This window comes from Heterocephalus glaber, unplaced genomic scaffold (assembly GCF_053883595.1).
Source record: "Heterocephalus glaber isolate CG9 unplaced genomic scaffold, H.glaber_assembly_v1.0 deba00001442, whole genome shotgun sequence".
NCBI lineage: Eukaryota > Metazoa > Chordata > Mammalia > Rodentia > Bathyergidae > Heterocephalus > Heterocephalus glaber.
In genome coordinates, this window is record NW_028258296.1 from 46,035,200 (window position 1) to 46,048,531 (window position 13,332).

The following is a 13,332-nucleotide window of genomic DNA, read 5'->3' on the forward strand; positions in this document are numbered from 1 at the left end:
TTCATTCCTCCTTTCTCTCCCTTGGAAGCATTCACCCGTATTGAAGGAGTCACTTATCTATGCCAGCATGACTTTTGAACCCTCAGAAGAAAAGAGCAATCACTTGACTGCAAACCATTCTGCACACACAGACCCCGTTGTGTATGGACAGATAAAATGATGATCACACACCCAATCAGGTATGAGGCCAGTTTCTCTCATGTCCATCTACACATTATTCCTTTTAAAAAAAAAATCAGGGCTAAAGTCCATGTGAAACTATGGTCACACCTGGCAATGTTATCCAACAGTTTTGAAAACCTGTGATCAGTCATCATCCCAGGTGGAGAAGACAGCTTGCCCTCCCAACCCAAAATGACAGTTGACAGTGCCTGAGGGCTTCCTTGTACCCTTCCAAAATGTGTGAGACAGAGCTCCGTGTTTGAGATGTACACCCCAGCAGCACTGATCCACTAAGGAGGAGTCATCCAAAAGAACAATTTACCAAGAATTGTAAATAAAGGCAAACAAGTGTTGGATCCTTCTTCATCATTGGTAGTCTATCCCTGTCACTTTTTCCAGAAGTCAGGATAATTCTTTAACTCAAATACAAAATTCACATTTTATACAGCACTCCTCAAATATGGGTTTCTTTTTTTAAAAAATTTATTTTATTGGTTCAATTTAGGTATACAATAGAATGACATTCATCATTGGAAATTTGCACCTTCACATAATCTCTCTTTGTTCTTATTTTTCCCCCTTCCCCTGCCCTCCCTTCAACCCCTCCATCCCTCCCTATTTGCAAAGACTTTGTTTCCCTTTTCTCATATTAGTTCCATTCCCTTCTTTCCTTTCTCCTACCTCTCCCACTTCCCCTTCCCCTTTGCCCCTTTTCTTCCTATTTCACATTATCTATTATACCATTTAGTCCTTATTTACACTTTCAGTTTCTCACACTAGAGAAACTATGCACATGTGTGTCCTGTTTATTTCACTTACGAGTATTGCCTCAACGTGCATCCACTTAGCTATAAATGTCTCTAATTTCTCATTTTTATGGCTGAGTAGTACTCCATTTTATTAAAAAACTACATTTTCTTTATCCAGTCTCCAGTTGATGGGCATTTGGGCTATTTCCAAGTCTTAGCTATTACAAACTGTGCTGCTATGAACATGGGTGCACATATATCACTGTGGTATGATTCTTTTAATTCTTTGGGGAAGATCCCCAGCAGTGGAATAGCGGGGTCAAATGGGACTTCTGGTCCTAGTTCTTTGAGGTATCTCCATACTGATTTCCACAGTGGTTGCACCAGTCTACACTCCCACCAGTAGTGGAGAAGGGTTCCTCTTTCCCCACAGCCCCGCCAGCATTTGTTATTGGTTGATTTCATGATAGCAGCCATTCTTTCTGGAGTGAGGTGGAATCTCAGCGTTGTTTTCATTTGCATCTCTCAAATGACCAGTTATGTTGAACACTTTTTCATATGTTTATTTGCTATTTCTACTTCTTTGTCTGAGAAATGTCTGTTCATTTCAGATGCCCATTTTTAGATTGGGTCTTTAAATTTGGGAGGTCTGATTTTTTTAAGTTCTTTATAGATTTGAGATAGTAGACATTTGTCTGAGGAACAGCAGGTGAAGATTTTTTCCCACATTGTGAATTGTCTCTTCACACTGCTGGTGGTTTCCCTTGCTGTGCAGAAGCTTTTTAATAAGAAGAGATCCCACTTGTTGATTGTTTGTGTTACTTCATGGGCAACTGAGGTTTTGTTCATAAACTCTTTTCCTACACCAATGTCATCAAGAGTCCTACCTAACCTCTGTTCCAGGCAATTCAGTGTTTCTATTTTAATATTTAGATCCTTAATCCATTTCAAGTTTAGTTTAGTGCATGGTGAGAGATATAGGTCTAGTTTAAATCTTTGGCAAGTTGAAACCCAATTTTTCCAGCACCATTTATTAAAGAGGCTATCTTTCCTCCAGTGAGGGTGTTTGACTACTTTATCAAAGATGAGATGGCTGAATGTGTCTGGCGTTGTTTCTGCATCTTCTAATATGTTCCACTGGTCCTTGGGTCTGTTTCTTTGCTAGTACCATGCTGTTTTTATCACAGTAGCTTTGTAGTATAGTTTCAAGTTGGGGATTGTGATACCCCTGCCATGTCTCTGTTACCTAGAATTGTTTTTGCTATTCTGGGTCTCTTCTTGTTCCAAATGAATTTTTGGATTGTTTTCTCAAGGTCCATGAAGTATGCTACTGTGATTTCAGTTGGGATTGCATTGAATCTATATAGGAGTTTTGGAAATATGGCCATTTTCACTATGTTGATCCCTCCTACCCAGGAGCAGGGGATGTCTTTCCGTTTTCTGATATCACCTTCAATTTCTCTTTTCAGAGTGCTAAAGTTTTCAGAGAAGCAGTCTTTGATTTCTTTCATTAGGTTGATTCCTAGGTATTTCAGTTTTTTGGATGCTATTGTGAAAGGAATTCTTTGCCCTATTTCTGTCTCAGTGAGTCTATTGTTCATGTAGAGGAAAGCTATTGATTTTTGTGTGTTGACCTTGTATCCAGCTACTCTACTGAATTTGGTTATTAAGTCTAGAAGACTTTTGGTGGAGTTCTTGGGGTCTTCTAGATAGAGTATCATGTCATCTGCAAATAATGACAGTTTGACTTCTTCATTTCCTATCTTTATTCCTTTTATTTCTTTCTCTTGTCTAATTGCCATAGCTAATGTTTCCAAAACTATATTGAACAAGAGTGGTGATAGTGGATATCCTTCTCTTGTTCCTGATTTTAGTGTGAAGGATTTCAGTTTTTGACCATTTAGTATGATATTGGCTGTTGGTTTTCCAACTTTTTTTAGGGTTTTTAATCATAAATGTGTGTTGGATTTTGTCAAATGATTTTTCTGCATCTATGGAGATAATCATATGGTTTTTGTCCTTGGCTGTATTGATATAGTGCATTACATTGATTGATTTCCGTATGTTGAACGATCCCTGCATCCCTGGGATGAACTCCACTTGGTGAGGGTGTATGATCTTCTTGATGATCTTCTGCATTCTATTTGCCAATATCTAAGTAAGGATTTTTGCATCTATGTTCATTGGTGACATTGGCCTATAGTTCTCTTTTTCGGTTGGATCTTTCTCTGCTTTGGGGATCAAGGTGATGCTTGCTTCCAAGAATGAATTTGGGAGTATTGCTTCCCTTTCAATTTCACTGAAGAGTTTAAACAGCAGTGGCAGTAGTTCCTCTCTAAATGTCTTGTAGAATTCAGCAGTGAAGCCATCAGGACCTGGGCTTTTCTTAGTTGATAAGTTTTTAATTACATTTTCAATTTCATTGGTTGATATTGGGTTGTTCAGAATTTTTAGGTCTTCTTCATTCAACTTTGGTAATTCATATATATCTAGGAATCTGTCCATTTCTTCTGTGTTTTCCATCTTATTGGCATATAGGTTCTGGAAGTAGGTATTGATGATCCTCTGCATTTCTGCTGGGTCCATTGTAATTTCACCCTTTTCATTCCTAATTGCATGGATTTGGGCCTTTTCTTTCCTTTTTCTGATAAGTTTGGCTAACGGTTTGTGAATTTTGTTTATTCTTTCAAAGAACCGACTCTTGGCTTCATTAATTTTTTGTATCATTCTCTTAGTCTCCATTGAATTGATTTCTGCTCTGATCTTTATAATTTCCTCCATTGTATGAGCTTTGGGTTTGTCCTGCTCTTCTTTTTCTAGAAGCTTGAGGTTCAGCATCAGGCTGTTTAATTGGGCTTGCTCTGTTTTCCTAGTATGTGTATTCATTGCTATGAATTTCTCTTGTAAGACTGCTTTCACTGTGTCCCATAGATTCTGATTTTTTTGTGGGGGGGTACTGGGGATTGAACTCATAGATTCTGATATGTTGTGTTGTCACTGTCATTTAATTGTAGGAACTGTCAGATTTCTTCTTTAATTACCTCTGTGACCCATTGGTTATTCAGAAGTTCATTGTTCAATATCCATGTGTTTATGTAATTTTTGCAGTTTCTTTTGCTATTGATCTCCAATTTCATTGCACTATGGTCTGATACCATATAGGAGATAACTTCAATTCCTTTGCACTTACTTTAACACGTTTTATGAGTGAGTATGTGGTCTACTTTGGAGAACAACTTGTGTGCAGCTGAAAAGAATGTGTATTCTGACTTTGTGGGGTGTAACACTCTGTAAACATTTGTGAAGTTCATTTGTTCAAGAGTTTGATTGAGTTCTATTATTTCATTACTTTTTTTGCCTAGTTGATCTATCTAATTGTGACAGTGGGGTATTGAGTTCCCCCACTACTATTGTATTAGTGCATATATGACTTTTCATGTCCGTATTTGTTTTATATATTTAGGCGCACCAGTGTTTGGTGCATATATGTTTATGATTGTCATCTCTTCCTGTTGCATTGTTCCCTTTACAAGGATGTAGTGTCCTTCTTTGTCTCTATTAAACAGTGTTGGTTTGAAATCCACTTGATCTGCAAAGAGGATAGCTACTCCTGCTTTTTGGGGGATTCCTGGAGTATTGTTTATTTGGGAGGTTGCATGGAGTATTGCTTTCCACCCTTCTACAGTCAATCTATGAGTTTCTTTTTGAATTAAGTATGTTTCTTGTATGCAGCATATTGTTGGATCTTTCTTCTTGACCCATTCTGCCAGTCTATTTCTTTTGTTTGGTGAATTGAGACCATTAACATTGATGGTTATAACTGATACATATTGACTTATCATTGTCATGACTATTTCTTTTTGTTGGATTCTCCCCCTTTACATTTAATTTCTTGTTGCACCCAATGGATTCATTCTGCAGGGCTTCCTGGGGTTGTGATCCTCGTTGTCTGTTCCTAGGATATTATTTAAAATTTTTTGGAGTGCTTGTTTGGTATTCGTGAAGTTCCTAAGGTGCTCTTTGTCATGAAAGTATCTTATTTCACCATCAATTTTGAAAGATAGTTTTGCAGGGTACATCAATCTGGGTTGGAGGCTGTTTTCCTTTCGGGCTTGGAATATGTCACTCCTGTGATTCTGATGGGCTCTGCTTTGTATGTGATTTGTTTCTTTTCTCTAACTGCTTGTAGAACTTTGTTCTTCTGTTGGATTTCTGGAATCTTAACAATTATATGCCTATGTGTAGAGTATTTTTTTTTTGATCAAGGCTATTTGGAGTCCTATATGCCTCACTTATCTGTATGTCAAGTTCTTGTCCCCTGCTTGGGAAGTTTTCTGCCATCACTCCTGTGAACAGTTTTTTTATGTCACCTGCACTCTCTCCTGTTTCTTCGTTGACTTCAGTCAGTCTTATGTTATTCTTCTTTGCATTGTCTAGCAGCTGCTGGGTTGACTTCTCATGGTCCCTTACAATTTTGAAGCAGTTTTTCTTTTCCTGGTCACTAATTGCAATCTTATCTTCTATATCTGAAATTCTGCCCTCACATTGGCTCATTCTGCTGCATAGACTTTCAGTGGAGTTTTTAATCTCCTGGAAATCTGTTTGTATCTGTTTTATGGATTCCATTTGTTTCCTGTGTTGGGATTCCATCATGCTCCTTAGCTTCCCTATTTTTTTTAATCTATGTCCTGTCTAGATTTATTAATCATGTCTCACACTATGGGCACAATCTCTGCTGTTATCTGAGAAATTATTTCTGACTTCATTTTTTCCTGATCCTCTTTTGTTTTGCCAGTTCAGGGAGTCCAGGTGGTTGAGTATCAGAGTGTTCCATCTCGTTTCCCTTTGAGGTTGCTGTAGGTGATCTGGAAGTCTGGTTTTGAGACTTGTTTATGTGTCTTCTCATTTCAATGGTGGGGGGGTGCTGTTGGCACCCATACGGCTCACTTCCGCTGTGCTGGGAGTGGTGGAATGGCAGCCCAGAAGCTGCTTCCTCTGGGCTGGGAGTAATGGAATGGCAGCCCGGTAGCCCCTTCCTCTGGATGGGAGCGGTGGAACAGTGGCCCAAATATGGGTTTCTATCTCCTTCTTGTAGCACAATGCATAACAAACTTATATGAGAAGCAAGATTAATTTAAACATTAACTTAACCAAAATTCAATGGATAACCATACTGACAACAAGTTTAAAATATCAGTAAGATTACTTTTCTAGGCAAGCTTAGTATAAAGTTCTTATGTAAATAATAAAAAATCTAAGTAAAGTCATAAAAATAAATTCATAATAAATAAAATATGGAGAGACTAGTCCTAACAGCTAACTAAGAATACCTGTTTTAGGCCCGGGGATTTAGCTCAGTGGTTTCGCCACCTGCTGCACAAGCACAAGGACCCAAGTTTGATCCCCGGTACCAAAAAAAAGAATACCTGTTTTATAAAGTAAAGCAATATGCTAATGGAACATGAATAAATAATCAGTGAAAGGGAATAAAAGGACCAGTAATAGACCAAAATACTTAAGGAAATTTCGAATATAATGAAGATCATCTTAGTGATTGTTCTGGAGGAGAACTCAGAATCTGAGAGCTGCAGACCAGAGGTAGAAAGGAAGTACAGTAGTTTCCCTAAAAAAACTTTTTTGTAACTTTTGAAGTTCTTCATTTACAATCATGTTGTCGATCTTCAAGGGCCCCTACCTAATCCTCCCATTCCCAACCTAAATCCTGAACAATTTAAGAAATAAGAAAAAGGATTCAGTAGATGGAATGGAAAATAACACCTTTATTTTGAACATGGTTGATATTGGAGAACATGGCTTATACTGTAGCTGCAGAGAAGTGGGCTTCAGAACTGTGAGGTCCCTAATTGTTACAGCTAGACCTGGGCAAGTCCCCTTCCTTCCTCCCAGTCCAGTGGCTCACCCTGTCTCTAAGGACTTAGAGAGTAGATGATTTGCTCTCTGAGAGCTGCACCCAAGAAACTAAAAAAGGAAGAAGAAGGGAAAAGTATGTACATCCTGTTTCTACTCCCAGTCCCATATGTCAGACAGAACACTCCATTTCCCAGGGGGAGTCAATAAGGGAAAATTACCCTAATGGAGCTCTATCTATAAGGAAGGGAGCAGGAGAAAGGGAGAGAAACATCTACCACAAACTTCTACAAAAAAAACCAAAACAGTAAAGCTAGAGTATTGCTCAGTGGTAGAGCACATGCCTAGCATGAACAAGTTCTAGGGTTTAATCCTCAGCACCAGAAAAAAAAAACACCAAATATATTAAACATTTTTAAAAATCCACATAAGGAAATTAAAGTTCAAGGAAATTAAATAATTCACCAAATGTTACCTACTACTAAGAGGCAAAGCTAAAAATTTGGATCATGTTCTCTGGCTTCAAGTTCTTTGTATCTTGCCTCCATGCCAAGCTGCCCCTTGACATTAACAGTGGCAGGGAGACCAGAAAGGCAAAGTCAGGAGATGTTATAGACAAAACATATTCCTTCTTAAATAGAGTAGCAGCTTCTGGGCCTGAATTTGAAGGAGAAGTCATTGAAAAAGGGTTTGATAAAGGAGCAGGCTCTCTGTAGGAGTGAACAGGTCCAGGAGAAAGACCTGTTTAGAGAAATGGTCCTCTGAAGGCCATAGCACAAACTGAGCAACCAGCTCCAGGAGGGCAGCAGAGCCCCAGGAATGGTCCTTACCAATGGACTGACTATAGGAAGCACACACAGGGATGCCACTCGGCTGCTCCAGGCTCTGAGCCAACATCAAACAATTCTGACAACCTAGAAGCTAGAAGCTACATCATCTTTCCAGTTCAAAGTCAGCATCTTATAACCATAGCTACACAAGCAGAAGTGTACATTGTCCTAAGGCAATAAATATTTTATGTAATATTAATTGCTCTTCCCTCGGTTTCCTTGAAGCTTTCTTTTCTTAACAGTAGAGCTCTAAACAAAAGCTTGTATTTTGTTTCCCCATCATGAGAACTGGTGTGCAGTCAGTGTTAGTTAAGAGTAAAATAAGTAATTAAATAACTGACCACAGATTCAAAAGGTCTTTGCTGGGCAAGGGAAGAAAAAAATGCTCTTGAACCCTGGATCATGGAATCACAAAAAAACTGAATGCTTCTTAGGGGAAATAATTTTCCAGCATGTCAATCAATACATCTGAAGATATCTTCATCTGTCATGCAAGTCCTATGTCTGCCATCTCATCTTGTATAACAGGATATCTGAACGGAGCCCAAACTAGATTGCTATTTAATACATGTCCACATGGAAGGAGGTTGAGGTTGTTTTTTGGTAGAAAGGAAAAAGAGTACTTTTGATATTTGAGACTCTGGAAGGGAGGTAAGCCATATAGAAACATGCAGATATGCTATCCATACCTCAGGCTTTCCTATCAGTCTGCTTTGGGTTCCCTATCTATGGAGAAAGAACTCAGAGAGGAGGCTGAAGAAACTGTGTTCCTGTGAGAGTCTGGCTCTGGTCACACAAGGCATGTGGAGAAGCATATCAAAGGCAAATCTACCTCAACCCTGCTCAGACAAGAGGATGACTTGAGTATTCTGAGGACTGAGCTGGTTTATTACTGCATTAGAAGGGACCATGGCACCTTGAAGTGCAGAGTTCTGTGGAGGCAGTGATCCAGAAGCCCGAGAATTCCCAGGAATAGCAGGAAGAGCAGGATATGGGAAGAGAGGGTATGATGTGCAGGTGAGTTTAGAATACTGGTAATTCTGGCACTTATAACAAAATAACTTCACACACACCCATGGCTATGAAATCTTGGTCTTGATTTGTGTTTCTGACTTGAATCAGCATCTCATTTGTCACCCCTTGGTTTCTCATTGATCAGGAGCAGCATCTACTCACTCAGCAGTTTCCCATAAAGGATGTGATTAATAAATGACCTACAGTTTTATCACCAAGAGAATCTAAGAACTCCAGATTTACTCTCTCTTCTTTTGGGTAACATTAATACCAATTCCGAAATAAGTTGAGAAAAATTAAGGAACTTTCCAAGAAATACGTTTCCAATGATACTTGAGGAGAAGTTAGTCAGACTGGGAGTTCATTTGACACTGGTCAAGAATTTATTGGATGAGGACCTCAGCCATGTGAATCAGGGCTCCATCCAGCCCGTGCCCCGCCCAGCCCGTGCCCCGCCCCTCCCCCAGGTACCAGCAGCACCCCACCCCCCACTCCACCCTCACTGGCCTCCTGGCTGCGCCAGTACCTGGTTCCACACTACAGAGGCACAGGGGGTGGTAAAGGTCATTGTCCTGAGCTCCAGAAGATAGACCAGAAGTGAACAACCGAAAGAGGGCCTCTCTCAGGCTCCTTGATGAAAATTGAAGCCCACTGGAAAAGTGAAGAGAATCTCTGCAAAAAAAGGCACACTAGACCACCGTACTTGGTAAGTTGGAGAGATCATCACCTCCCATCAGAACCTGAACTATCTTCAGGGGAAGGGAAGCTGGAACCTGCAGTAGAACCTTGCAGAGTTCAACCCTGAAGGAGGACAGGGAGCTCAACTTGGGACTTGCAGTCAGAAATCTGCCTGAATCTCAGGGGTCTGCTACTGGCTTGCTGAGACTCATTGATATATTTCTGCACACTGCTGCCCACGTTGTCTGTTGTGACAGCAGAGACACACCCTGAAGGAGAGCCTTCATTTTTATTTTTTATTTTCAACATTTTTTTCTCTTATTTTAATTTTTTTTCTACTCTTTTCAAATTTTTATTCTTCTTTTTTTCTTTTTATCTTTTCTTTCTCTCTCTCACTCTCTCATTCTCTCACTGTCCCACATTGTACTTCATCTCCCTTTTTGTTCCTGTTCTGGCCCTAATTCAGATTTCTTCTTTATTTTTATTTTCTTCTCTTTTTCCTTCTCTTGATTGTCATTAGTTTGTTTGGGTTTTTTTTGTACAGGGGATCAAACTTGGATCCTTGTGCTTGTGAGGCAGGTGGCAGAACCACTGAGCTAAATTCCCGGCCCAATAGTCATTAGTTTTAATCTCCTGGAAATCTGTTTGCATCTGTTTTATGGATTCCATTTGTTTCTTATGTTGGGATTCCATCATGTTCCTCAGATCCTCTATTTTTTTGTCTGTGTCTCTCTAGATTTATTAATCATGTCTTGCACCATGAGCAAAATCTTTGCTGTTATCTGAGTAATTATTTCTGATTTCATTTTTCCCAAATCCTCTTTTGTTGCCAGTTCAGAGAGTCCAGGTGGTTGAGTATCAGATTGTTCTATCTCGTTTCCCTTTGGGGTTGCTGTAGGTGATGCAGAAGTTTGTTTTTGAGGCTTATTTATGTGTCTTCTCATTTCTACGAGGGGTGGGGGTGGGTGCTTCTGGCACCCGCTCGGCTCAGCTTCTCTGCCCTAGGAGCTTGGGGTGACGGTGGGGGAGCTCCTTTCGGCTGATTCAGTGTTTTCAGTGCGACTCTGTCATTAGTTTTAAAGGAAAGTAAATACAGTTTCTAGCCTCCCTATTGCTGTTAGGTTGTTTTATTTTCGTCTTTGTTCTTTCATTCTGTCTTTTCCTCTTCTCTTCAACAATTTCTTAGAGTTTGCGTGATCTTCATGTGTCCTCTGGCCTCACTGCTAACCTTTCCCTATCCTTCTACCTATCTATCCCTCACTCCCCAACTCCTTCTAACTCCCCATCCCAAAGGGTAAAGTTGCTATATTGAAGAGTTTATTCACTTTAAACATATGTTGGGCTGGTCCTTGATTTTGGTTTAATTCACACAGTTAAAGGTGATAGATTAATAACTACCATAAATTGTCATTTTCTAAGCTATGCTTTATGCTCTGGTGTTGCTGATGGTATCACTTGGGCCACAGTGTTGTGATTGATCTAATCAGTTGTACTTCTGGTATAATGAAAATGAGATAGCCTCAGAGTAATTAAAAACTCAAAACCTAAAGACCAGCTATATCTGGAAGACACCTCTGAGAAGCAATCATTCCATAAGGGTCCTAATTACAAGCAAAAAAAATACTTATAATAAGCAATTTCAAAGTATCAACCCAAGAATTAAACCAAGGACAGTACCAAAAACAAAAATGAGAAGACATTTAAGCAAGGCCCAAACTCAGACTTCCACCCCACCAAGGGTAAGCTCTGGGCGAAACGAGGTGGAAAAGTCTGATAATCAACCACCTAGATACCCTGAACTGATAGCACAGGAAGTAACCAAACAGATGAATGAGGGTCTAGAAAAATTCAGAGCAGAAATAATCTCCCAGATAACAACAGAGATGGTGAGCAGAGTGAAAGACATGATTAGAGGCTCTAGAACAGAAACAGACAAAAAAAAAATAGATAAGCTCAGAACCATGCTGGATGCCATAAATGCCCAGCATAAGAAAGAAATGGAAACCATAATCCCCCAACATAGGAAAGAAATGGAATCCATGAAACAGATTCGAACAGATATCCAGGAGATTAAAAACTCCATTGAAAGTATTCACAGCAGATTGAGAGAATGTGAAGATAGAATATCGGATATAGAAGGCAGGATTGTGGTTAGTGAGGATGAAAACAGATTTCTTCAAAATAGTGAAGGACCACGAGAAAGCAATCCAGCAGCTGCTAGATGATGCAAAGAAGAATAGCATAAGACTGATAGGAGTCCACAGATAAGTAGGAGAAAGTAAAAACGACATTTACAAAACTATTTACTGAAGTAATAATAGAAAACTTCTCAGACTGAGGTGGAGAATTGGACATACAGATAAGTGAGGCATATAGAACTCCAACTAACCACGATAAAAAAAAATCTACACCTAGACATATAATAGTCAAGATCCCAGAAACCCAACAGAAGAACAAAATCCTACAGGCAGTTAGAAAGAAGAAACAAATCACCTACAAAGGAAAGCGACTTCTTAACACAAACCTTAAAGTCAAGGAGAGCCTGGAGTAAAGTATTTCAACCATTAAAAGAAAATAATTTCTAACCTAGATTGTTGTATCCTGAAAAATTATCTTTCAAAATCAACGGGGAAATTAAATACTTCCACAAGAAAGAACACCTGAGAAATTTCATGAAAACCAAACCAGCACTCCAAACAATTCTAAACAATATCCTAGAAAAAGACGATGAAGGCCAGGGATTTAGCTCAGTGGTTTCCCCACCTGCTGCGCAAGTGCAAGGACCCGAGTTTGATCCCCGGTACCAAAAAAAGAAAAAGACAATGAAGATCACAACTCCTTGAGGCCCAACAGACTAAAGCCACCAGGCAAGGCAAAAAACTAAAGGGAAAGGGGGGAAAATAAAAAATAAAGGAGCCAACAACAGTAGAACATCATGACAAGGATGAGTCAATATCTATCAATTATAACCATCAATGTTAATGGCCTCAATTCGCCAATCAAAAGAAACAGACTGGCAGAATGGATTAAGAAACAAAATCCAACAATATGCTGTATACAAGAAACACACCTAACTCAAAAAGAAATTCATACTCTGAAAGTAAAAGGATGAAAAACAGTTCTCCATGCCACAGGAACCCAGAAAAAAGCAGGGGTAGCAATTTTATTTGCAGCCAAAGTAGATTTCAAACCAAAATGAATTAAGGGAGACAAAGATGGTCCCTACATCCTTGTCAAGGGAACAATCCCAGAGGAAGAGATGACAACCATAAATATATATGCACCAAATACGAATGCCCTCAGCTATACAAAACAAATATTGATGGACATGAAAAACCAAATAAGCACTAATACAATTGCAGTGGGGGACCTCAGTACCCCACTATCACAAATAGATCATCTAGACAAAAAATCAACAAGAAAATTCTAGAACCGAACCAAGCTTTTGAACAAATGGACTTAATAGATGTTTACAGAGTGTTCCACCCCACAAAATCAGAATACAAATCCTTTTGGCCACACACAGGTCATTCTCCAAAATAGACCACATACTAGCTCATAGGACATGTTTAAGTAAAAGTAAAAGAATTGAAGTTACCCCCTGGATATTATCAGACCATAGTGCAATAAAACTGGAGATCAATAACATAAGAACCTGCAAAACCCCCAAAAACACATGGAAATTGAATAACACCCTCCTGAACAACCAATGGGTCACAGAGGAAATTAAAGAAGAAATTAGTTTCTACAAGTAAATGATAATGCCAGTACAACATATAGGAATCTATGGGACAGAATGAAAGCAGTTAGAGCAGGGAAATTCATAGCAGTGAATGCCCATATTAGGAAAACAGAGAGAGCTCAAATAACCTAATGCTGAACCTCAAGCTCCTAGAAAAAGAAGAGCATGACAGACCCAAAGTTCTTACAAGAGAGGAAATTATAAAGATCAGAGTGGAAATCAATGCCATGGAGACTAAGAGAATGATACAAAAAATAAATTAAGCAAAGTGTTGATTTTTCAAAAGAAT

General features: G+C 39.2%; 1 protein-coding gene across 5 annotated transcripts in view; it reads left to right on the forward strand.

Annotated features, from left to right (window-relative positions):
- The window catches only part of CUNH1orf162 (chromosome unknown C1orf162 homolog), a 35,035-nt gene that overhangs the window by 13,897 nt on the left and 7,806 nt on the right, over positions 1-13,332 (forward strand). For 2 of the 5 annotated variants that reach the window (XR_015452038.1, XM_087213273.1), the window contains exon 6: positions 29-179. Coding sequence is in view for 4 of the 5 variants with exons in the window: in XM_087213273.1 (XP_087069399.1) it covers positions 29-160 (132 nt within the window). In the remaining variant the exon portion in view is untranslated. Of the gene's footprint in view, positions 1-28; positions 529-13,332 lie in introns of those variants that run through there. The other 3 variants (XM_021265663.2, XM_087213274.1, XM_004853721.3) reach the window with 2 other exon arrangements.